This window comes from Dermochelys coriacea, chromosome 5, assembly GCF_009764565.3.
Source record: "Dermochelys coriacea isolate rDerCor1 chromosome 5, rDerCor1.pri.v4, whole genome shotgun sequence".
Lineage (NCBI taxonomy): Eukaryota > Metazoa > Chordata > Testudines > Dermochelyidae > Dermochelys > Dermochelys coriacea.
Window position 1 is genome coordinate 126,544,496 of NC_050072.1, and position 25,553 is coordinate 126,570,048.

The 25,553-nt window shown below is 38.3% G+C and overlaps 1 protein-coding gene across 4 annotated transcripts in view; it reads right to left on the reverse strand.

Moving 5' to 3' along the window:
• Nucleotides 1–3,553: 3,553 nt before the first annotated feature.
• The window catches only part of ZCCHC7 (zinc finger CCHC-type containing 7), a 168,430-nt gene continuing 146,430 nt past the window's right edge, over nt 3,554–25,553 (reverse strand). For all 4 annotated transcript variants that reach the window (XM_043514563.1, XM_043514562.1, XM_038403014.2 and 1 more), the window contains 3 exons: nt 19,250–19,345; nt 5,947–6,064; nt 3,554–5,067 (listed from right to left, as the gene is read on the reverse strand). In XM_043514563.1, the coding sequence (XP_043370498.1) occupies nt 4,607–5,067; nt 5,947–6,064; nt 19,250–19,345 (675 nt within the window). In that variant the 3' untranslated portion in view covers nt 3,554–4,606. The remainder of the gene's footprint in view (nt 5,068–5,946; nt 6,065–19,249; nt 19,346–25,553) is intronic.

Here is a 25,553-nt window from a genome sequence, read left to right on the forward strand (position 1 = left end):
CAATAAAAAGGTATTTTAAAAATATACTAGGAACAAAAAGAATCCGAACAATAGTATTGGTCCATTACTAGATAGAAATGGTAGAATTATCAACAATAATACAGAAAAGGCAGAAGTGTTCAATAAATATGTTCTGTATTTGGAAAAAAACAGATGCTGTAGTCTTATAATATGGTGATAACACACTTTCTGTTCTATTTATATCTCTGGAGTATGTTAAAGAGAAGCTACTAAAGTTAGACATTTTTAAATCAGCTGGTCTTGATAACTTGCAACCAAAGTATTAAAAGAGCTGGCTGAAGAACTTGCTGGAACATTAATGTTGATTTTCAATAAGTCTTTCAGCACTGGGAAAATTCCAGAAGACAGGAAGAAAGCTAAAGTTGTGCGAAGTTTAAAAAGGATAATCAGGGTGACACAGTTATTACAGGTCTCTCAACCTGACATTGATCCTGGGCAAGACGATGGAGCAGCTGACATGTAATTAATGCAAATCAACATGGATTGATAGGTTTTGTCAAACTAACTTTATACCTTTTTTGATGAGATTACATGTTAGGCTGAAAAAGGTCATAGTGCTGATGTAATATACTTAGAGTTGTGTAAGGCCTTTGACTTGGTACTGCATGACATTTTGATTAAAAAACTAGAACGACATAAAATTAAGATGGCACACATTAAATGGATTAAAAGCTGGCTAACGGATAGATCTCAAAATGTAACTGTAAATAGTGAATTGTCATAGAAAAGGTGTGTTTCCAGTGAGGTCCCGCAGAGATTGTTCTTGGCCCTATGCTAATTAACATTTTATCAATGACCTGGAAGAAAAGATAAAATAAATAAAGTTTGCTGATGACACAAAAATTGTGAAACTAGTAAATAATGATGAAGAGGACAGGTCACTGATTCAGAGTGATCTGGATCTCCTGGTAAGCTGGGTGCAAGCAAACTATGCACTTCAATACAGCTCAATACAGGAACAAAAAACATAGTCCATACTTACAGAATGCGTGACTATCCTGGGAAGCAGTGACTCTGAAAAAGATTTGGGGCCCATAGTGGATAATCAGCTGAACATGAGCTCCCAATATGATGCAGTGGCCAAAAGGGTTAATGCAATGCCTGGATCCATAAACAGGGGAATCAGAAATAGGAGCAGAGAGGTTATTTTACCTCTGTATTTGGCACTGGGTGCAACTGCTGCTGGAATCTGTGTCCGGTTCTGGTGCTCACAATTCAAGAAGGATGTAGATAAATTGGAGAGAGTTGAGAGAAGAGTTACAATAATGATAAAAAGATTAGAAAACCTGCCTTATAGTGACAGACTCAAGGAACTCAATATATTTAGCTTAACAAAGAGAAGGTTAAGGGGTGACTTGATCACAGTTGTAAGTACCTACATGGGGAACAAATATTTAACAATGGGCTCCTTGATCTAGCAGAGAAAGGTGTAACAATCCAATGGCTGGAAGGTGAAATCAGACAAACTCAGATGGGAAATAAGGCATACATTTTTAACAGTTAGGGTAATTAGACAAAAAGAAAAGGAGTACTTGTGGCACCTTAGAGACTAACAAATTTATTTGAGCGTAAGCTTTCATGAGTTACAGCTCACTTCATCAGATGCTGTAGCTCACGAAAGCTTATGCTCAAATAAATTTGTTAGTCTCTAAGGTGCCACAAGTACTCCTTTTCTTTTTGCGAATACAGACTAATACGGCTGCTACTCTGAAACCGGTAATTAGACAGTGGAACAATGTACCATCAGTCATGGTGGATTCTCCATCAGTGACAATTTTCAAATCAAGATTGGATGTTTTTCTAAATAATCTGCTCTAGGAATTATTTTGGGGAAGTCCTATAGCGTATGTTCTACAGGAGCTCAGACTAGAGGTCACAAGTGGTCCCGACTGGTCTTGGAATGTATGCATCTATATGATTATTTAAAGGACACTTGTAGTTACTAAGCACAATAATTGCTAGATTTTCTATAGCATTGCCTCATTAGTATGGTAATGATAGTGATGCTATAATTTGCTTTGAGTATTTTTATTGTACTATATTTGTGGAATCCCTGTGTTACATGTCACTGGGCTATGCCATTACATAAAGTTTACACATCTCCACATTGTGGAAGGGTGAGGAATGCATTGTGCCCTTTATTTCCTTGGGGTGTCTTGAAAATGAGATACAATGCTGGATTCACACTAACCAGAAGTGATGGGCCTGAGGCAGGAATCACCGAATAAGATTCTGTGCCCTGTGTTAGGCAGGTCAGGCTTGTTGATCGTAATGGTCACCTCTGCCATAAGATCTATGAATTATCGCCTTCTAACCTCTCTCCTTTATGACAACCCACATCACATCGGGGCCTTTTACTCATTGCTAGCTGCTGAGGTAATTCTGGATTCTCCCATTGCAGGGAGGTCCCTGAGCCTGAACATCTGCACTGCAATTAGACAACCTGGTAGGCTGAGCCCCACAAGCTCAAATCAGCTAACACAGGCCAGATGCAGGTGTTTAATTGCAGTGTAGACATATTCACTTACAACTCATTATGCTGAATGTTGTTTTCTGGGCTTTGGGAGCTGACTGCATGAGGGTGAAGAGCAGACCACTTCATGCTGTGCAGAAAACTCTCCTCTTCTGAAGGAGCCCAGCTGCTTTACTGTGGGCTACCTGGCCATATCCTCACACCAAGGAGACAGAACAGAGGCTAGTGGGTTGGCTGATGGATTCAATCCAAAGCAAGAAAAGCTCCTCAATTTGGTGTCCCACAAGGGCCTTTAGTCCAGACTGGACAGTCTGCTGAGAAGTAAAAAGGAATGTGAAATGCAGCAGGTAGGGAAGGAGGCTCAGAATGGATATTAGGGAAAAGTCTTTTCAGGAGTGAATTAAAAAAATTACATGTGATTAATTTTTTCCAAAAGTACCTCTAGAGAATTGTCATTTCAATACAGCATTGAGCTAAACAAAAATCAGTTTGGAACCACCTCTGAGGACACATTTTACATGAAGTGGAAATGGGGCCTGAGATACATGAATTCCTATTTGTCTATTTTTGCTCCAAATAATCTCGGGTATGTAAGAATATGGCTACTGAAATCCTTACATTCACCCAAGTGATTCCCTTCAACCTAAAAGCCGATGAATTAGGGCTTTGTCTACACATGGAAAATTACCGGCATAATTATCCTGGGATAACAGTGTCCACATGTAGAATTTTACTGGCATAATTATACTGGTATAGCTATGCAGGCAATTCTCCCCATGTAACTAAGGGCTTGCCTAAATAGGTTAACGGACATCCTGTTCAGTTTCAAAATCCAACAGGTTTCAAATCTAGCAGAACTCTCTCAAGGAGTCTGTACCAACTCTATGAAGCCATTATTGGTTAGCTACTGTTTTGCTCAGGCTAGAAAAGGGGCTTAGAGGAGGGTATCTATATTATTCCATAGCCGAGAGACTTTTGGTTGGAACTGACATAATTTAATCTTGTTAACAAAAACCAGGCATTGTTTTCTACCTCAAAAGAAAATGTATAACCAACGTATTTTTTCATGTATCCCCACATAAAACTTTATTTGGTTGGTTCCTTTGATAAAGTATTTATCCTTACAAAGTTTTTAATTCTTGGAGTACAAAAAATACTTCATTTCTTAAAAAAAAAACCCCAAAAACAAAAAAACCCATTAAATCATTAAACTTAGGCATTATATTTCTGGAAGCAGGTAAATTGCTTGCATTCTATAGCTTGGCTACATAATTTTATCTTTTAAAAAGCAGGACTTCCACACTGTGGAAAACAATGGCATATTTAATTCCAGATGTCAACCCAACTGCTTGTAACATTTTTTAAACGAACTTCTCTTGCTTACCAGTTAGCAAAAAGATTTGTTATTCAATCAAGGATTTGCTTCCTTGTAGTTCATTTGCTCCTGATACTTAAACTTGCAATACTGTGATTATGATGAATTTGTGACATCACATGAGTTTCCAGAGCAGAAGACTGTCATGTCATAAGTACAATACAACAATTTCACTGCAGACTCCAGCTGGGTGAGAAGCAAGAAAATGCTTCTCCAAAAAGATTGTATTTTGTATTGCTGTTTACTTTCCCCTTCCCTGCCTCTTCTCCAAGTCTCCCCAGTGCGAAAGCCTCTCTTTAAAGTCAGGCTGCAAGGGAATCACATTTGCTTAACTACAGTACTTTGACAGGTGTAGCATTCTTAAAAAGGAATCGCTCAAAGGAAAGAAGGCCAAACCTCCCCACTATGGATCTTTTCCCTCATTCATCCAAACAAAAAAAAAACCAAACCCCAAACAAAACCAAACTTTCATCAACTTACAGAAAAAGAGGGACTGCCAAAAATACAGTATGATTTTACTCGCGTACATTAACCACTTCCTACCCATTGGCAAATACTCTCTTTAAGAAGCTGAGAGTCACAAGCTCAGTATTCTTTGTCGTATTGGTTTTACACATCCATGCCTGTATGCAAAGGTGGATTCAAATTCTACATCTTAGCACAGGGTCAGAAAAATACCATGGCAAAATGGTGGTGAGTTACGCCCCTCCCCCCACCATAAGCTTTCTGTTGACAGATTAGCAGCTGGATTCCTGTTTTGATTTCTTTTTCCTCTGTTTTATAAGGAATAAGCTCTCATCAATGGTGGAACTACTGTCTTTCTTGTTTCTTTGCCTTTTCTTTTTCTTCTTCTTTTTAGCTGCATCCAGCAGCTCCTGGCCATTTTTTGTTTTCCTGCTATGTGGACAGAAGGCAGAGCTGTGATGCTTTTTGCTGCCCTTAGGGGAGTGTAGTCTACACCCCCTAGGAAAGTCTTCCTCCTGGTCGTTATTCCTTTGGACATCTTTCTTCTGTTTCTTCTCTTTGCCTTCCTCTGCCCAGGACCGCTTAAGGGCCTTTTTGTGGCGCTTTTCTTCTTTAGGACTCTTTATACGCTCTTTCCAAAGGTTCTTCTTTTTCTTATGACACTGTCCCCTACGCTCTTCCTCCTTCCGCAGTCTCTTGAACTGCACTGGCAAAAGGCCGGCTTCTTGAAGTTCTGTAAAATAGAAGAGTTTCTTTTAATAGTCACTCAGAGGCCAGAACCACAACGCTTGAAAACCACAGCTCTGTTTGCAGTTTGGGGTCAGCAATGGACCTGGTATGTAAAAATTTGAGGACCTGGATAAAACTCAGATATTTTGGCAAACACTGGGTAAGCCAGAAGTTTATCGTCATATCATTTTAAAGTGCAGTTGCAGCCAGAAAAGTGATATTGTGGATTTCCATAATCATTTTCTCTTCGTGACTTCATATGAAATTTGCTCAGTTTAAAAAACAATTATCTTTGGAAGACCCATATATTCAATCTGGGATTGGAAAATTAAACAGTGTCATTTTACCTCTGACATTTCTATAGTCAAGATTCTGCAGTCCAAAAACTGCTGATCTGGCTGTGAAGTAGATATACCTGTTCTACAGATGGGTCTTCAGACATTTGGACAGAGTAAGGACCAGACCCTGCCAACTTTACTCATGTTGAATAGTACCTTCCTCCACAAGAGGGCTTATTGTAGAAAGTGGCCATTCATATACATTGGTTTTTTTTTTGTAATTGTTTTTCATAACAGATTTTTAAAAACATAATTTACAATTCAGAGAACATTCCCCATCAGTTTATAACCATTTTAAGGCCAGTGAGTACTTCCTGGTGTCCTTTTAGAACAATGAATTTCAGGAACAGACTGATCTTACTAAACTCATTAACCTTGCCCTGCTTGTTGATTGAGATAATCGCCATCATCATCTTACACAACATGAAGAAAGCCAAGATTACAAAATGCCTAACAAAAAGCAGTAAATATACCAATGTACCCTGATTAAAGACCACTTAAAAACGTGATGGTCAGTAAGAAGTATTTCACAAAATATACCATACCTTCAACCTTTCTCTTTGCCCTCTGAGCTCTCCTCTTGATGTCATACTCATCATCATAGTAGTAGATGAATGGGGAAGAAGGGAATGCCCCATTGTACATCCGCTTCTCTGAGCACTCCTGCAAATCACATTTTAGGTTACTACATGCTGTGACATCTTCTTAAGCTTTGGATTATTGATTTCAAAGTTAAGGAAATAAACCAGAACCTCAAAGGGTATAAATCAGGTTTATCCCACTGATTTCTATGGATCAATGTTGATTTACATCAGCTGGGGATCTGGCCTTCAGTTCTTTAAATCCTGATAATTGTATTAGTTTCCAATAGCCCTGCTTATATTTGTATCACAATTGTGCCTATGAAGCAACATTTATTTAAATGTTTATTTAACTTCTTTGTTACTATCCTTTGATAGCTAGGGGTGTGACGGATGGAATCCCATGTCTCTCATTGGTTATTACAAACCTGCTCTTATTTTGATTTATAAAGTTATGTAGCAAATGTAGTACACATGGAAATGAAGGGCTAGAGTCAGACACATTGTAGGCAGGTGCTATACAAAAAAAATCAATCAAAATTAATTTTCTGAAAGATACTGAATCAAAACACATTCTGCAGGAAACTTCATCTGCAAGGAGACATCAGACTTGTGAAGAAGAGATGAGAAGGGAAAGTCTAGAATCCTGAGTCACAGGAACTGATTGGTTTAGTTGTACTCAGAATCTCACTTATATTGGGGGCTTATTTCTCAGTCACACACATTGGCAAATATGAATCATACAAATTAAGTGTTATTGCTGTCTTGACAGCCAATCTGGCTAAACTTTAGGGTGCTAGGTGATACTAACTGCTGCTTTTTTTGCTTGTAAATTTCTTGGAGGTGTGATTCTTTTCTTCTCTGAACACGCCCAAATCTAGTTAAATCTGTCTTGTAGTTCTCATGAAATCTTCAGTGGCTTTCACTTCTCTGATGTCCCCACCAGATGCTGAGCAGCTTTCTTTCAAGACTTTGGTACTGCTAACTGTACAGTCCCCTCTTCCTATGTGTCCTCATACTTCCTCCTATGTAATTTAGATCTACAACATACTAGAAATGTCTTCAGCTAGGATTTCCTTGGTCTTTGAGCCAAGATTAAATGAGGCACTATATCCCAAAATGGCAGCAGTGGACTTGGCAACTGAATGCATTTTTTAAAATTTCTAACTACTCTCATTCCTATTCAGACAAAGAACTTGGTTGAAGTAAAGCTAAGCTTCAGAGAACACTTCAGTAACCTAAGAGTAAAAATCCTTATAAGCACATTGCAGTTAGGAAAAAACCCACACACAAACAAAAAACCACATTAAAAATCAGGAAAATTAAAAGATCAAATGTCCAAGAACCCCAAACACTTGAAAATATGCAAATTTAAGGAACTCAAACCACCCTTATTCTGCTATCTAAGTGATCTCACCTTCCAACCCTCCTTTCTTTATTCCTTTCTATAGATACTTTGCAAATTGGGTTGGTCTTGGATCAGGGTCTTTTTCTCCAGTCTTTCAGAAATCTGCAGTCTATAGCTTAAGCTTTTAATGTTATTAACTATCTGTTAAGGTGAAATTTGCCCCCATACCCAACTTAAATCCCACTCAAGACTTGTGCTGGCCCTCTCCACGGCTAGCTTGGAAAATATGCCAAAATGTTTCGTCTTTGACTTTTTTTCTTTTTCCGCTGAACAACTCAAAACGTTAATACTGTCAAATATGCAGCAAAAGTCTAGAAAGCACTCTGTGCAGATATGACATATCAACACTGACATCTCTGATATCCTTCCCCCTCTCCCCCATCCCCAGGACAACATTATCTTTGTGGTATATTCCCTGAAAGTTGGCTAACCGTGACACTATGTACAAGCATGAAAACTAACTAACAGGCAGGAGATGGTGAACAGAGTGATCAACAAAAAAAGCCCTCAGACTTTAGGGTTATGTGATCTCAGGTAAAATGATTTCAGTTATGTGGGCTCTATCTCGAAGGATATTTAAAATGGTAGCTAAGGAAGCTTAGCCATAATGTATTCAGTACTCATGTAAATGGAAGGGAGTTTGGAAAGAAAAGCGTGTCAGTGAGAATGAAGATTAGACTAGCTTACTGATGCCTGGTCTATAGTAAGAAGTTAGGTCAACCCAGCTATGTCACTCAGGGTTGTGAAAAATCCACACCCCTGAGCAGTGTAGCTAAGATGACCTATTCCCTGGTGTAGACAGTGCTAGGCTGATGGAAGAGTTCTTTCGTCGGCCCAGCCACCCCGCCTCTCAGGGAGGTAGAGTACCTACATCGACAGGAGCATCATTCCCATCAGGGTACGTAGTGTCTACACTGAAGCGCCATAGCACTATTGTGGCATTTCAAGTGTAGACAAGCCCTAAGACATATTGCTGTATGTGGCTGCAATAGTCTCAAAGCAAGAGGTAAAGCAGGGAGTTATTTTAAGCGTAGTGCTATTACTGCATGGATTTACCAAGAATGCGGTGGACATAATATACTTGGACTTCAGCAAGGCTTTTGACAGAGATATTCTGATGAGTCAGATGGAGAAATACAGGCTCAGCAGAACTACCATTAAGTGGATACATAATTGGTTAAACAACCGCAAAAAAGTAACCATTAATGAAATGATGTCAGATTGGAAGGAGGTCTCAAGTGGGGTTCCACACAGCTCTGTTCTGGGTCCAGTATTATTTAACATCTTTATTATAAGGCTGTCAATTAATTGCAGTTAACTCATGTGATTAACTCAAAAAAACTAATCGCGATTAATCGCACTCTTAAGCAATAGAATACCAACTGAAATTTATTAAATGTTTTCGGATTTTTTCTACATTTTCAAATATATTGATTTCAATTATAACACAGACTATAAAGGATACAGTGTTCACTTTATATTTTTTATTACAAATATTTGCGCAGTAAATATGATAAACAAAAGAAATAGTGTTTTTCAGTTCACCTCATACAAACACTGTAGTGCAATATCTATCATGAAAGTGCAACTTACAAATGTAGATTTTTTTTGTTACCTAATTGCTCTCAAAAACAAAACAATGTAAAATTTTAGAGCCTACAAGTCCACTCAGTCCTATTTCTTGTTCAGCCAATCGCTAAGACAAGTTTGTTTACATTTACAGGAGATATTGCTGCCTGCTTCTTATTTACAATGTTGCACCTGAAAGTGAGAACAGGCGTTTGCATGGCACTTTTGTAGCTGGCGTTGCAAGGTATTTATGTGTCAGATATGGTAAACATTCGTATGCCTCTTCATGCTTCGGTCACCATTCCAAAGGACATGCTTCCATGCTGATGATGCTCATTAAAAAAAATGTGTTAATTAAATTAGTGACTGAACTCCTTGGGCGGAGAACTGTATGTCTTCAGCTCCGTTTTACCCCCATTCTGCCATATATTTCATTTTATCGCAGTCTCGGATGATGACCCAGCATGTTTGTTTTAGAACACTTTCACAGCAGATTTGACAAAACACAAAGAAGGTACCAATGTGAGATTTCTAAAAATAGCTACAGCACTCGACCCAAGGTGTAAGAATCTGAAGTGCCGTCCAAAACCTGAGAGGGATGAGGTGTGGAGCATGCTTTCAGAAGTCTTAAAAGAGCAACACTCTGATGTGGAAACTATAGAACCCGAACCACCAAAAAAGAAAATGAACCTTCTGCTGGTGGCATCTGACTCAGATGATGAAAATGAACATGTGTCAGTCTGCACTGCTTTGGATTGTTACAGAGCAGAACCCATCAACAGCTTGGAGGCATGTCCTCTGGAATGGTGGTTGAAGCATGAAGGGACATAGGAATCTTTAGCGCATCTGGCACGTAAATATCTTGCCATGCAAATGCCTGCTCTCACTTTCAGGTGACACTGTAAACAAGAAGTGAGCAGCATTATCTCCTGCAAATTGTAACCAAGTTTGTTTGTCTGAATGATTGTCTGAAGTAGGACTGAGTGGACTTGTAGGCTCTAAAGCTTTACATTGTTTTATTTTTCAATGCAGTTATTTTTTGTACATAATTCCACATTTGTAAGTTCAACTTTCACGATAAAGAGATTGCATTACAGTACTTTTAGGAGGTGAATTGAAAAATACTATTTCTTGTGTTTTTTACAATGCAAATATTTGTAATAAAAAATAAATATAAAGTGAGCACTATACTTTGTATTCCGTGCTGTAACTGAAATCAATATATTTGAAAATGTAGAAAACATCCAAAATATTTAAACAGATGGTATTCCATTATTGTTTAACAATGTGATTAATCGCGGTTCATTTTTTTAAGTATGTGATTAATCGCAATTAATTTTTTTAATCACGTGACAGCCCTGCTTTATTAATGACATAGATGTAGGAATACAGAGCATACTGATCAAATGTGCAGATGACACAAAGCTGGGGGCGGGGGCTGCCAACACTTTGGAGGATAGAGTAAATTCAAAGGGGTCTTGATAAATTGGAAAATTGGCCTATCAATAACAAAATGAAATTCAGCAAAGACAAATGTCAGGTGCTATATTTAGGGAAGAAAAATCAAATGCACAAATACAGACTGGGGGAAAACTGGCTTGGCAGCAGAGCTGCTGAGAAGGATCTGGGAGTTGTGGTGGATCAGAGTCTCAACTTGAGCCAGCAGTGAGATGCTGTTGCAAACAAAGCAAATGCAATATTAGGTTGCATTAACAGGCATAGCATACAAGTCACAGGAGGTGATAATACCACTCTACTCAGTGCTGGTTAGGCCTCATCTGGAGTAGCGTTCCCAGTTTTGGTCACCAACATATAGAAAGGTTGCAGAGAAACTGGAAAGGATCCAGAGCAAGTGTCAAAGATGATCAAAGGATGAGCAAAGGCTGAAGGAACTGAGTATGTTTAGTTTGGAAAAGAGGAGATTAAGGGGGGACGTGATAGCGGTTTTCATATACTTGAAAGGCTGCCATAAAAAAAAAGATGGAGAAAAGTTGTTCTCTCTTGCTACCAAGGGCAGGACAAGAGGCAGTGGGTTCAAACTACAGCATAATAGGTTTAGATTAAATCTCAGGAAAAACTTCCAAACTGTACGAACAGTAGGACAATGGAACAGATGCCTAGGGAGACTGGGGCTGCTCCTTCATGGAAGGTTTTCAAACAGAAGCTGGGTAGCCATCTCTCTTGGATAGTTTAGACACAACAAATCCTGTATCTTGCCAGGGGGTTAGACTAGAAGTCCCCTGCAATCCCGTCTAACCCTGTGGTTCTAGGATTCTATTACATAATACCAATATTCAGGAAAGAGATGCATATTGGACCACAAGACTTCCATTCCAGGTTAGGCATTGATTATTGGCACATACATTTAGCAAGCTGCTTCCAGCAGTAATCAGTACCTGACATGTCAAGAATGTAACCCTACTGCCAAACTCCTCAAAACACATATTATTAGAATAAATGTGGGGCAGGAGGGTGTAGAATGGCTAATGAATTGGTTATTGCTGGGAAAGATCAAGAGGTGGACACTGAAGTATTTTTTCAGCTATCTCTAAATAGGCTACTTGAAAGGAGTGTGATGGGACAGACAGCAAAGACAGAAATGCCTACAAACAAATCAGAACTACTTATGAATTTTTCTACAGAATTCTAAAACAGTTTTCTTTTTTGAAACAGGGGGAGGCATGTCTGGCCACAACCACAGAGCCGCTGGATAAGCACTCCAATATGGCTGTTCTCCAACAGAAATTTGTAGTTCTCAGAATCAATCTACTCCCTTTTTTGGCATGCAATATATATTGTTGCAATTTGTAATCTGTGTCTAACTACTGATAATTACAAATCCCAAACTTTTTCCTATTCTCGCCTCCCAGATGGTGCTTTCATGGCTTAGATGCTTCTGCATATTGAAAAGTGCAAGGCAGCCCCTGAGAAAAGGGGATAAAGGACTCCCTACCATGATAAGCAACTAACGCTCCTCCTCTTCCTATGAGGTCTGTTTGATACAATGCCTATATGATGAAATGTTAAGACATAGGTAGGAAAAAAACATTTTTTAAATATGAGTGGCATGAGTCAGTTATCCGAATGCAATAATTCAATATAAAACTAAGTGGTGGAGAGAGACAGTTTGAGTCTCCATAAAGCACAGGATTCTGCCCTTTGCATAATCCCAGCTCTTACATGCCCCAATACCAGTTGCACCACTCAGGTATGAAGGGATAGAGAAGCATAAGTGCATCTTTAGTACATAAAAAGGCTTCAAAGATTAATATTACACACTTGGCCAAGGTTTAAGATGGGAGAAGCCTAGGAAGAGGCGTTTAGGTTTGGCACGCTATACTGAGTAAGTGAAAGGAAACATTAAGCCAAAAAATTGCCAGATATTTACTGAAAGGCAGTGGTGATACTGTTTAAGACAAGTAATGCAAAGACACAGTTATCTTCTTTGATGGCTGTGAAACACACTCCCTCAGGTCTGTTCTGAGATGCTGCACAAAGTCTAGGGCTTGTGCCACAGACAGATGGCCCTTTTGTTATTTTTCATGTTGTTAATATGTTGACAGTAAAGCCCTAGTGGATGAAATGCACATGCGTCCAAAACCAGCACTTCTGCTTCCTCTTTTAACTTCACTGTATTGAAGAATCATCTCAATAGTGTACAACATGCACTTTCCCACACCCCTCTCTCTCAAATATTCTGCAACTACTGCTATATACTTTGTGCCATTAAATACTCTTGGGACATTTTTCAGCACTAGAGGTAATCCACATAGGACTGAAAGCACAGCCTGTTACTAACCCAACAGAGGCATTTTCTATTTGATTGACACATTTGGATGTGAATGCAAGGCACATCTGCAGACACTACCCAGTTCCGTAGTTTTGTTACATGCAAAACCTGCTGCAAAGTCTGAATAATGCAATGGGTTGCCGCTTATTAATGTGGGAAGTTGTTACACTTAATGGTGAGACCCTAAAAAATTAGTCCTCGTTATGGCTGTTCCAGTGGATGGCTTGGATGTATAGATTGTAATGAAATGGAACATTCTTGGAAGTCCAGTGAAAAGAACAGATTTGCCATCAATACTGACCCTTTAACGGAAGCCACAGTTTTAAAAAATATATTCTGAGTAAACAGATAATATGGTAACTTAAGTCTATGGCAATTGTGACCTCAAGGCATCAATGTTGTATTAAATATATGTCCAAGTATTTCCACATCTAAAAACAATGGAGGAAGTGTGTTGGCCTATGGTGATCTTATGGATGGAAATGGTCCTGTTAATGCTAGCAATTAACTAAGTTTTTGCTGTTGCTTCAGTTTTTGGGAATGGTGAAAGTTCAGTGAATCCCTAAATTTCTAGCAAGTACTGAGTATTTCAGATTTCATCAACAGGAGTAAGAGGTAGCTTAACATATGATGGACTATTGTGAAAAATGTTGTCTGAGACAGTTCTTTACAAAACCATAATCTGAGCCTTCTCTCTCCTTACACTTTGGTACACTTCAGCTTTAAAGGAAAGGAGCACTGCTGTGTGTCATTTATTTCTTGAGGTTTGGAAACAGCAAACTGAGGAAGACCATGAAGATCCAGTTATTTGGGAATTCCTGCAGTCTTTTTCTGTTCTAAAGACAGACTTTTTAAATCCAGGCAGAGATGTCCATCTTTTAGAACCCTAAGTTGAGACAATGGTTTTTGCACTTGCTTTATGAACAGCTCTCTTTGTGGGATTTATAGATTTGAACTCTATCTACTGACTACATGTGTCTAGGTGCAACACTACCAAGATGTCCCCATGGCCACTATCTGTACTTTCAGCCACTTCTGAGCTGGAATTTTTACAATAGAGCAACTTAAGCCAAAGTGTGAATGACACACTCTTTAATTTCAAAGGACTGAATTCTTAACTGCTTTGTCGATGCACAAGGCTCAAATGATGCAAACACAATACCTTTCTGCTGTGTCGGGGGCATGTGGAAAACTATGCATGGGGACTCCACACTCTCACAATTGCCACAGAATTCATTTTTGCAGCAATCTTTCACAGGGAAATGTGATGGGGGTAAATGTGTCACCCACAATGGGGTCAAGACCCGTGGGTAAAAAACACAGATTGCATCCTCCTGGCTCAGACCCTGCTAAATGGCTGCTAGTCTCCCATATACTTTGTTGCAGTTAGCTGTGTTGCGAATTATACCTGATAGGTCACGCACAGTTCGAGTCTAGGCTGAGGCACACGAACAAAGTCCACAACTGTAGAGTTCTCAAAGATATTAAGTTTATTACGTTCGAGCATGGTGCCCCCTGCTACTCAGAAGGGGACCCCAAATGCAGGTTATACAAAGATTATATACCTTTTAGCAAAGCATGTTGCCCTCGTGCATCAGAAACCTTAGCCAATAGACATACCTTTTCCTTATCTACCAGCTATCCCTGCTAGGTACATTCTCTGTGCTGAACTATTACTTCAGCTACACAACATGGTCCTAAAGCAATGCATCAGTAACCTTTTTATCAGGATGGAAGGCCCACATCACAAGGCCAGGAGGCAGGGAGCTAAGAACGGACAAAGAACAGAAACCGGGAGTCGAAACAGGCTGGAAACAAGAGGGAGGGTTTTCACAGGAATGCATTATCTAAGGAACACTCCTCCTGGTGCATAATGTGCTTGCTTTTAGACATGGTGGGCCCCAAACCAAAATGGAGTCACATATACTAACTTTTCCTTAACAGTTGTCTACATGTGTTCAGGTCCTATAACAAGTCACGACTGAAGATTCCTTCTCGGAGCCCCATCTTCTTTCAACTCTATTTTGAGTGAACTAAATCCTTTTCTTTGGGATTTGCTAGCTTACAGGACTATGTCCCATGGGAGTTTACTCCTGCCAGGCGTGGTTAGCTCTGTTTGCGGGATGGAAAACCGTTCTGGTGTTGGGGTTGTTCTATCAAACTTTAAACAAAGGTAATAGATTCATAGATTCTAAAGTCTGCGGGGACCACTGAAATAATTTTATCTCAACTCCTGCCTAACAAAGGTCATAGGACTTTCCTGAATTAATTTCTGTTTGAACTAGAGCATCTTGTTTACAAAAAACATCTGTCATAAATATAAAGGGAAGAGTAAACACCTTTAAAATCCCTCCTGGCCAGAGGAAAAACCCTTTCACCTGTAAAGGGTTAAGAAGCTAGGATAACCTCGCTGGCACCTGACCAAAATGACCAATGAGGAGACAAGATACTTTCAAAGCTGGGGGGGGGAGAAACAAAGGGTCTGGGTATGTCTGTGTGATGCTTTTGCTGGAGACAGAACAGGAATGGAGTCTTCGAATTTAGTAAGTAATCTAGCTAGATATGCGTTAGATTAAGATTTCTTTAAATGGCTGAAAAAATAAGCTGTGCTGAATAGAATGGATATTCCTGTCTTTGTGTCTTTTTGTAACTTAAGATTTTGCCTAGAGGGATTCTCTATGTTTTGAATCTAACTACCCTGTAAGGTATTTACCATCCTGATTTTACAGAGGTGATTCTTTTTACTTTTTCTTCTATTAAAATTCTTCTTGTAAGAAACTGAATGCTTTTTCATTGTTCTTAAGATCCAAGGGTTTGGGTCTGTGGTCACCTATTCAAATTGGTGAGGATTTTTACCAAACCTTCCCTAGGAAGGGGAATGCAAGGTTTTGGTGCGGATTTTTAGGGGAAAGACGTTTCCAAACGGCTCTTCCCAATAAAAAACCCAGTTAGATGTTTGGTGGTGGCACTGAAAGTCCAAGGGCAAAAGGTAAAATAGTTTGTACCTTGGGGAAGTTTTAACCTAAGCTGGTAAAAGTAAGCTTAGGAGGTTTTCATGCAGGTCCCCACATCTGAACCCTAGAGTTCAGAGTGGGGAAGGAACCTTGACAACATCCAATCCTGATTTAAAAGTTTCCAGTGATGGAAAATCCTGCACAGACCTTGGTAAATTGTTCCAATGGATAATTACTCTCACTGTTGAAAATTTGTGCCTTAATTCTAATCTAAATTTGTCTAGCTTCAACTTCCAGCCATTGGATCTTGTTATATCTTTGACAATTTAAAGACTGCCATTTTAATTATGTACTATTCTAATTTCTTACTCAAAATGTTGTGTGATGCCAAATCAAACACCTTACAGAAATCTGTTGCATCAACACTATTACCTTTATCAGCCAAACTTGTAATCTCATCAAAAAAGGTATCCAGTTTATTTGACAAGATCTATTTTTCATGAATCCATGCTGATTGGCATTAAATTATATTACCCTCCTTTAATTCTTTATTAATCAAGTCCTGTATCCATTATTTTGCCTGGAATCAATGTTAGGTAGGTAGGTCTACAATTACCTGGATCACCCTGCTTACTCTTTTTAAAATGTTAGCTATTCTTTAGTCCTCTGGAACTTCCACAGTGTTCCAATATTTATTGAAAATCAACATTAACGGTTGAGATAGCTCATTGGCCAGCTCTTTTAAAACTCTTGGCTGCAAGTCACCCAGTTCTGCTAGGTTAAAAATGTCTAGCTTTAGTAGCTGCAGTTTAACACCATCCTTAATTGCTGCTGGAAAGGAAATTAATTCATCATCATTAACTGATATGAATATTGTGACAGGGTCAGGCCAGATGGCTACAGGAGAGTGATAGAAGGCAGATATATTAGCCCCAGGTTGAATACGTCCCTTTTCCCTGGGTAAGGCAACAGGGAAGGTTCCAGAACAATCAGGAACTTTCTGGAAACAAGACAGGCTGGTTAGAATACCTGCAGCCAATCAAGAAGCTGCTAGAATCAATTAAGGATGGCTAATCAGGGCACCTGAGTTTAAAAAGGACCTCACTTCAGTTTGTGGCGTGCATGAGGAGCTGGGAGCAAGAGGCACTCGGAGCGGAGAGTGAGAATGTGTACTCTTGGAGGACTGAGGAGTACAAGCATTATCAAACACCAGGAGGAAGGTCCTAGGGTGAGGATAAAGAAGGTGTTGGGAGGAGGCCATGGGGAAGTAGCCCAGGGAGTTGTAGCTGTTGCACAGCTGTTCCAGGAGGCACTCTAGACAGCTGCATTCCACAGGGCCCTGGACTGGAACTTGGAGTAGAGGGCGGGCTTGGGTTCCCCCCAAACCTCCCAACTTCTGGTCAGACACAGGAGGAGTTGACCTGGACTGTGGGTTCACGAAAATGGCAAAAACTGAGGGCTGCTGTGAATCTCCGAGGTGAGCAAATCTGCCAATAAACACAAGAACCACCAAGGTAGAGGAGGTACTTCATCACAATATATTATAAATATGATTTGAACACTTCCATCTTTTATACTTTATTATTCACCATTCTACCCCATCCATCTAATCATTGACCAATACAATTGTTAGTATTCATTTTGTTCCTAATAGTCTTAAAAAGCTTCTTCTCTTGTCCTGAACTCTGCTGGCCATATTTTGTTTGTATCCGTTTGCTTCCCTTATCAATTTTCTACAATTCATAATTTTCTGATTTACGCATTCATTACTATCAACTTCCACTTCCTTGTTTACAGTATTTTATTTTTTCACTTCCCCTCTAAGCCAGGTTAATTTTTTTTATCCACTGTGGTCTTCTCTCTTGATTGTGACTTTTTGGGCCTCAAGAACATTTTAACACTTCCCAATTATCATTCACATTTTCTGTTTAAATTCTTTCTCCCAAATGTTTTGGCTCATAATTATTTTCAACTTTGTGAAATAAACTCTTTTAAAGCATCAAGTATATATATATTTTACTGATTGGATTTATTCTGTTTATAGATAACAAATATGACCAATAATTTCAACATTTCCTTTGTCGAAGGTTCTGATAATTACAGTCTGAAATCCTAGATTGAGCAATGACAGAACAAACTACAGGAATAAGTGTTGGTGTGTCATACTATCAGCAGATTTATCAATACTTCTTAAAACAGTTGTCTTGCACCTTAGAGCTATCATTAGGCAGACTGCTTTGTACCATCTGAGAACTATTGCCAAGATTGTGATTGCTGCTCAATATGAATGACATAGGGCCGATGACTAATGCTCCTATTTTATCTATATTGGATTATTGTAGTTGCCTATTTTCTAGGGTCCCCCCGCCCCCAAGGACACACCTTATCCAGAGTGTAGCAGATTTCCTAACAGGTAAATGTTTGTCACAATACAGCCCTCCAATCTAGAAATCTTTACATTGGCTCCAAGTAAAGTTGTGCACCAATTTTAAAGTTCTTCATTTAACGTTTAAGTCTGCTGGGGGGTAGCCCTAGCTAATCTGATTGACTTTTAACTGCCTTATGTCCCCATACCATTCCATATGAGGCTTGAAACTCCTTGAAAACAACATACCCTGCTCTGTTTGTGATGCTGTAAAACATGACAACTACTGTGGCTAAGTGGACATGTAAGACAGTTAGGAGGGCAGGAAAGAGTGTTTGGGTGAATACTATCCATAGGATTTAGAAAAGGATGAACCTAAAGCTTTCAAGACACTAGGAATGCAGATTTTCTATCAATATTGTTTCTCATTGTAAAATTTCCCCCGGACATATTTCACAGCCAAGTTAATAAGATAACACCTGTTTTGTATGGCTACAGGTGCAGAGCTGCACCTGTTGTGTAAGGATACTGACAGTCAAAATATATATCAAGGAACTGATCCTGTAAGGTGCTAAATGCCCTCAATTCCCATCGAAGCCAACATACATTTAGGGTGCTCATCATCCTGGAAAATTGTTCCCAATGAAGAAATTATATGAAACTCAATAAGAGACGTTAAGTTACAGGTTAGAAACCATCAATTTTTTCTGTATGAAAACTGGTCGTTAAATGGCCTGGAAAGTTGGCTGGGGAGGGGGAATTTCTAATCAGATGGCACTGCTTCAAGGCATGGTTTTGGGACTCCTTCTATGGTACTTTAATATATACCTATCTCAATGTCAGAACAATTGGGAGTACCAAATTTGAAATAGTCTGGCTGACTAAAGTGGAGACACTGAACATTTCAGCAATATTCCATGCCACACCCACAGAAGACCTTAACATGTTTTTAAAAATTAGCCTAAGGTATTTCTTCTTTTATCTGTTCCAGATCATTTTACAGTGGCATCCAATTATTTTTAACAATGCTGCAAGATCACAAATATTTAATTAGCGTTGTTCTTTCTACAGTGTTAGTGTGAGTCTTTCAGCTCATTCCTCCAACCACACACCACAGTGAAGATAAGCATATGTATAAGATGGATACATTTAACATTTAGCCAGAGACTACTGAGACTTACATATCCATAATGTCCTTTCTGGGAGCAGTTGTAGCAGTACACCAATGCAGAATGCTCAGAATACGAACTGGACTTCTTGATTGATCCTGGTCTGGTCTGCAATACGGAAAACAGGCGAGAATTAGGTCTGCTGAATTCCAAATGTTTAAATATTCTAAACAAACAGTTGTCTAAATCGCAGCATTCCAGCTGCAAGCAAGAAGCTTGGAAAAAGGAGCAAGTTGCTCATGTAATATTACAGCAACAAATTAAACCTTGATCACTAAAATCAAGTGGGATAGGAAACTTCAGTGTTCAGTTCCATACAGACATTTTATTTTGACTCTCAATGCAGGAAAGTAGGCTGCTGATTTCTCTCTCTTTTTTTTGCAGATGTCTCACTATCCTTAGGGAACAACCAGGGCCATCAGATATTACATCCACCAGCTGGATAGAAGCATTTGTGTATTGCAAAACGAGTCCCTCCCAGCAGGGCTCACTTACGGCAATATGGGAAAGGTCTTCTGAGAGAGATACGCAGCCTAAATCTACCACACTCATATTTCCTTTCACTCTCCACCTCCCCTGCTCCCTACCCCCAGTCATTGAACAGAATCTGTCAATGTCAATTTTCAAGTCAATCTAGTGGATCTGAATCTGCACCAAACACCAAATTAAATTATTGTGTTTGCTGTTTGAAGTCAGACCTGCTTTTTAACACAAAGAATGTTTTGGAACACTAAACTGAACTCAATGGGTCAGGCAGATTTATTTTTTAAATCCAAAGCCAATAAATAATAACTTTGCTCAGAGTACCACCACATACATTTTGAACGGAGTGCGTGAGCACACATGTATATGTTCTAGGTTATATACACACACTTATTCAATAGAAAACAATAACAAATAAAATCTTTGTTTAATCAGAGTTGGCATATCCGCCAAGGAAGGGGGATGGAATAAAGGTTCTATGAAAACTGGTCAAAACAGAATCCAATTAATTTAAAGGTCCACATATTTTTCCTTTATTATTCATTCTAGTGGAACATAGGAAAATGTGTGCGATTTCAAAGAATTCACCAATTATTTTTTTAAATATCAGTCTGTTATTGCAAGGGATGCTTTTTTCTTTTAAAACTCATTGTGTTTACATCCCATTAATACTTCTAATGCAACTGTATATTCTTTCTTTACAGAGGAATTATAGTGATGCTTGTAAAATAGACAAACTACAGGATTATTCCTTGATCATCTTTTATGCATCTGATCACATTTTTGGTAGGACGGGACAAGTTTGTTTCACCACATTTTGAACCCACGTGGCTTTAAAAGCGCACTTCAGATTCATGTAACTCAGTTCACATTTCATTCACTACATGCTGTGAATGAAGGATCAGAGAAAGGACATATCCAATGAACAACAGGATAAACATGGAGCAAAAATCAGAGAGAATGAAAACCAATGTTTGTGACAAAAGGATCACAAAGACAAAAAGAGAAAATCTCATAAAACAACAGATATATATTCTGTCTCTCTCTGTAGATAGATATAGAGCTAGTAAGAATGTGTTCAGGCCACTCACTTGTGCCAGCCTAGCTTTTTGGACATTCTTTCTACTACATAGAACAGGCTAAAAAACCCTCCCCATATTTAATTTACATGAAAAAAAATTCATAAATTCAAACTGTTTTTGAATAGGAGATGTGCAAAGCCTTCAACCCTAGTAGGTTTGGTCAGCTTCCGTTTTTGGATCCCATACTCTGCCACTCACGGGAAATAAAGTTGCATAGGTTCTAATACAGAGTTCCTTAGAAGTAGACATAAATTAAATAATCTGGATCCTTCTTCCTCTGCCTTTATACAGAATTTTGTGTGTATGAAATCCGTTTTCTAGGCTTATGTCAACTGAAGCTCACATTGTGATGCGACCAAGAAACTGCAACGGGTCACTATCTCTGGTTACTTCAGTCACCACTTGTCTACTAGAGAGAGCTCTTCATCTAGAATATCTGTGGAATGCATCTGTCAAGAAAAGATCAACTGCATTATATTACAAATGACTCTATATTTCTATTAAGCCCTAAAGGGTTATATTTCAACTGGAGAAATTTGATTAAATGGTCTTATTCTTATAGTTTGTCATGTATTTGGAATGTGAAATTGCAACTGTGACACATCAGAGACACATATACATTAACCTCAAAGTATCTGTTACAATGTTAGTGGGGTTTTTCACCTTGAACTGTCAAATGGTGTTACATGGATTTAGCCAATAAAACAATTTAGACTACTAGTGTTGTATGTTTTTAAAATCTCTATTAAAAATTACATGACGCTTAAAACAACATAGCTTTCTTTTGAAAAAGAAAAATCAAGGTCTCTTCTCTCCTGAGATATTTGTTAAATGAACACCAGATTTAAGGATCAGAATGATACTGCTAGCATAGAATTTATCATGTCTGCCAGTGATAATTCTAGTAATTTATATGACTGAATGAATAAATAAAAAGTACTTATAGACTCCTTCAGTCTAATCCAGTAGTTAAATCTTACAGTTCAAGAAAAGTAATCCTCCAGCTCATAAACTGTGTGTGTACTTTTGTAGTTTGTCTCTTTTCTTCTATTTAAAGATGGGTCAACACTAGCACTTGAAGTTCTTAGCAATTACAGCCTCTAACAGCTCTCCTCAGAAGTTCATGTACTGCTGACTTGACTGATAAACGTCTGGATGTTAATCTGAATAACACTTTGAGCTGAAAACTTTAATTACTATGATAAATGTTATCTGCATGCTATCTTTTAACCAACTGTAGTACACCATGCTACTAAGAAAAGAGGATGGCACTCTCAATAGGTCTTACCTCAGAAAACAATTGTACATCAGAACTCGGTGGTGGAAACAGAGGGATGTTAAGCTTTCTTATTGTACTGTACAAGGTCTAACAAGAATCCTTGAGAGCATTCACTGCATTAGGAATGTATGCTTAAGTGACATGAAAAAAGCTCCACACAACATTCCCTTGTGTTTAACAAATAGAAAAGGTCAGATTTAAGGAGACAAATTAAACTAAATACTTACAGTTCAGATTACAACTATACACATCTCTACGGCTTTCCAAAAGCCAAACACAAGGGGAACCTGTATGTTTTTAAGCCCTCTATTTTATTATTATTTAAGGTTTAAAAAAGTATCTAAGGACTCCAATCCAATGGGTACAAAATAAAGCATTCATGAAAGTAGCTCCTCTATGTTATTTTTTTTTGTTACAAACATTTAAATAATCTATATTTGTACGGTGATATCTAGGAGATTACTTCACTATCAATATATAGAAGTAATAACCTGGTAGATAGCATTACGTATGAAAGGTCCATCCCATCTGCTATTCTTGCTGAAAGCTTTTCATGCACCAGTAAACTCAGTAAATATCAGAAGATAAAGCATAAGCCTACCACGCCATGGATTTACTCCTAATGTCTCCTCAAAGTGCAGCCCGATGCAACGATTACAAATGATTTTTCTTCTAATGTCATTTTACATAACCCTTTTTTCTGCATGAGTAGTTAGTGCGGAATGAATGAATGAATGCCATTAAAACAGTTAATCATTATCTGGGACACTGGCCTTCCTCCCTTCTCAACCAGGAATCTCCATGACAAAGGCCAAGAGATCAAAATGCCAGGGCTGCCTCAGTGGCCTATTTCTGACAGTAATTTTTTATGCAAATTGGCCTGCTGGGCAGCTCCCTCTGTGACCTTGAGCTGCCCTTATCTAAACTGACTTTGATCCAATGAGGGTTTGCTTATATGAAGCTCATTACAACCTAGGATATGCAATCTGACTAAATCTCACTAATTAAAGAGAATCTTCCAGTCTCAGTTTTATATTATATGCATGTGTGCGATTACACACACACAGAACCAAAACTACACTAGAATATGCTATGTGAATTGAACATTGCATTTTTGACAAGTACAGTATATTCATTCCACAGTCAAGCACATAATGTCACTTTTAAAGGAAAATACAATGCTTAACTGCATACTCCATAACACAGATTTATATAAACACACATGTCAAACTTGAATAATGCATAGAACTGCGATGATTAAATAAAGTTTAGACCTGACGCTTACAAAGTCCTTCCAAGCCCCATTATTCTGTAATAAACTGCATGAAAACATATTTTAAAATATGGGATTCCCACTTGATTATCAGAGAGAACCCCATCCAAACAACCAAGTCTACTATGATCCACAAATACCTAATGGAATGATTTTGACAGTTGAGTAAAATGTGAAAAGTTTCAACTGCCTATTAATAATCTTTAGCTGAAACCAAGGTCACGGTCTCCTTACACAGATCAGTTTTTACCAGCCACCATTCTGCCTCTGTTTTAGGCTAATGCCTATTTTCCTGAGTACACTAAACAACCCTGTAGGTTGAGTCCACTTCAGTACCCAACCCACAAACTCTCTGGAAACTATTTATACAGCTTATCCTATATACATGGGCCCACTGCAAGTTTTCTTGTACTATCATTAAAGCATCTGGTACTGGCCTCTGCTGGTCACAGAATACTGGGACTAGATGGGATGATCCAGTTTGGCAATTGCTGTGTTTCCATCTCACTGGCAGATGCCATTTTCTGCTGCTATTCCTTACTTCATTCTACTGAGAGAGTATTTTCTCTCTCTAGTGCTCAACAATTAAACTGATAATTAATCAGAAAAAAACCTTCATCTAGGCAACATGGATGATCCTGCAGTCCTTACTCAGGCAAACCTCCCATCGAAGTCAACGCATGTTTTGCATGAGGACTGCGGCTGTAGGCCCTAAATGTGTGACTCAAAAAGACAAGTAAGGAAATGTGAAACTGAGGGTGGAACTCATTTACATCAGTGCTGCTACGTCTGCTTTCTGAGACCAGGGCATGATGGTCTGACTGTATCATTACATACTACAGATGTCACTACAGTTAGGCAAAACACAACAAGGGAATTGACACAACTGCCTTACTGTAAAAGCATATTTCATTTCTCTTTAAAAACAGATCATAATCTATTTATATTTTAGCAGAAGAAATAGCAACTATGGGTCATTCCCCTGCAATCAAAACTGCCAGTAACAGCTAACATGTAATGTTGTAATTATACTAAGATTTTTTTTTAAACCATGTCATGTACCCAATAGACTTCCACTCCACTGGGTAATTCCTTAATTAGGCAGATTTTTGAAACATGTATTATGTACACAACAGACCGGAACGTCTCCTTTAGAGTATTCCTAGTCCATCGCGTGATTGCATCATTAAGTCGCACATGCTACGTAGTAAAAATCCTTATGAAAATTCATGAAAAAAATGTACAGAGGATATTTAGTATGCAGGTGAAGTACATAACTTAAATATTTTGGCTTAAAAATCTCACAACCACCAAAGCAATTAGACTACTTTAGTGGACCAATTCTTTGCCAAATTTATTTCTTACATTTTAGCCATTTTAAACCTGTACACATCCAAAAATTCATTTGCTCAAATCCACCAACCATTAATTTTTTCTTTTTTAAATTGCACATGGCTTGTGATCTCTTCTCACAAGTTATACTTTGTGAACGAGTATATTTAGGTGTATTTATAACCTCAGAAAAATAGGTTACATAGCAGAAACAATGAAATAAGTGTTACTAAAGCAGAGTGAATTATGCAGTTATATTTTCTCTAAACAATATCTAGTAAGTCACAAATCAATGGCTAGATTTTTTTTTAATTGGATAGTCTGGAAAAGCAAATACTTGCAAATAACCACAAGGAAAAATATAACTTGTTCAATCCACAATACAAGGGGTAAGACATGATAGTCTTCTACAGAAGTAGACATTTATATAATGCATTTTAAATAGATGCAAATGGCAGCTACAATTCACTGTGTGAAAAGATGAAACCAAGAGACAAAAACTAGAAAATTATACATATGAAATAAATGAATATAATCTTTGATACTCTTACGAGTAGGGAAAAATACTAAGTATTAATTTAGGATGTCACTTCTGTAAAATGGACAAAAAAATCTTCAGTGGGTTCAGAACAATGAATATATGCAAGATAGTATGGATAACAGCAATTCACTCCCTGAATGCTCCAACATCTTCCTGGCTTAAAAAGCATCCCAATTTTCTCCAAAGGTGGTGGCATTTATTCACTGGTCCATGGCTAATTTTACACGGAATGCAAAACGTTATTTAAATAGGGTGGTGCATTTCATTTCAACTATTTCCTATGGAGCTCTCAATCGACAGACCGATCTTCCTCTATTTTAATTTTA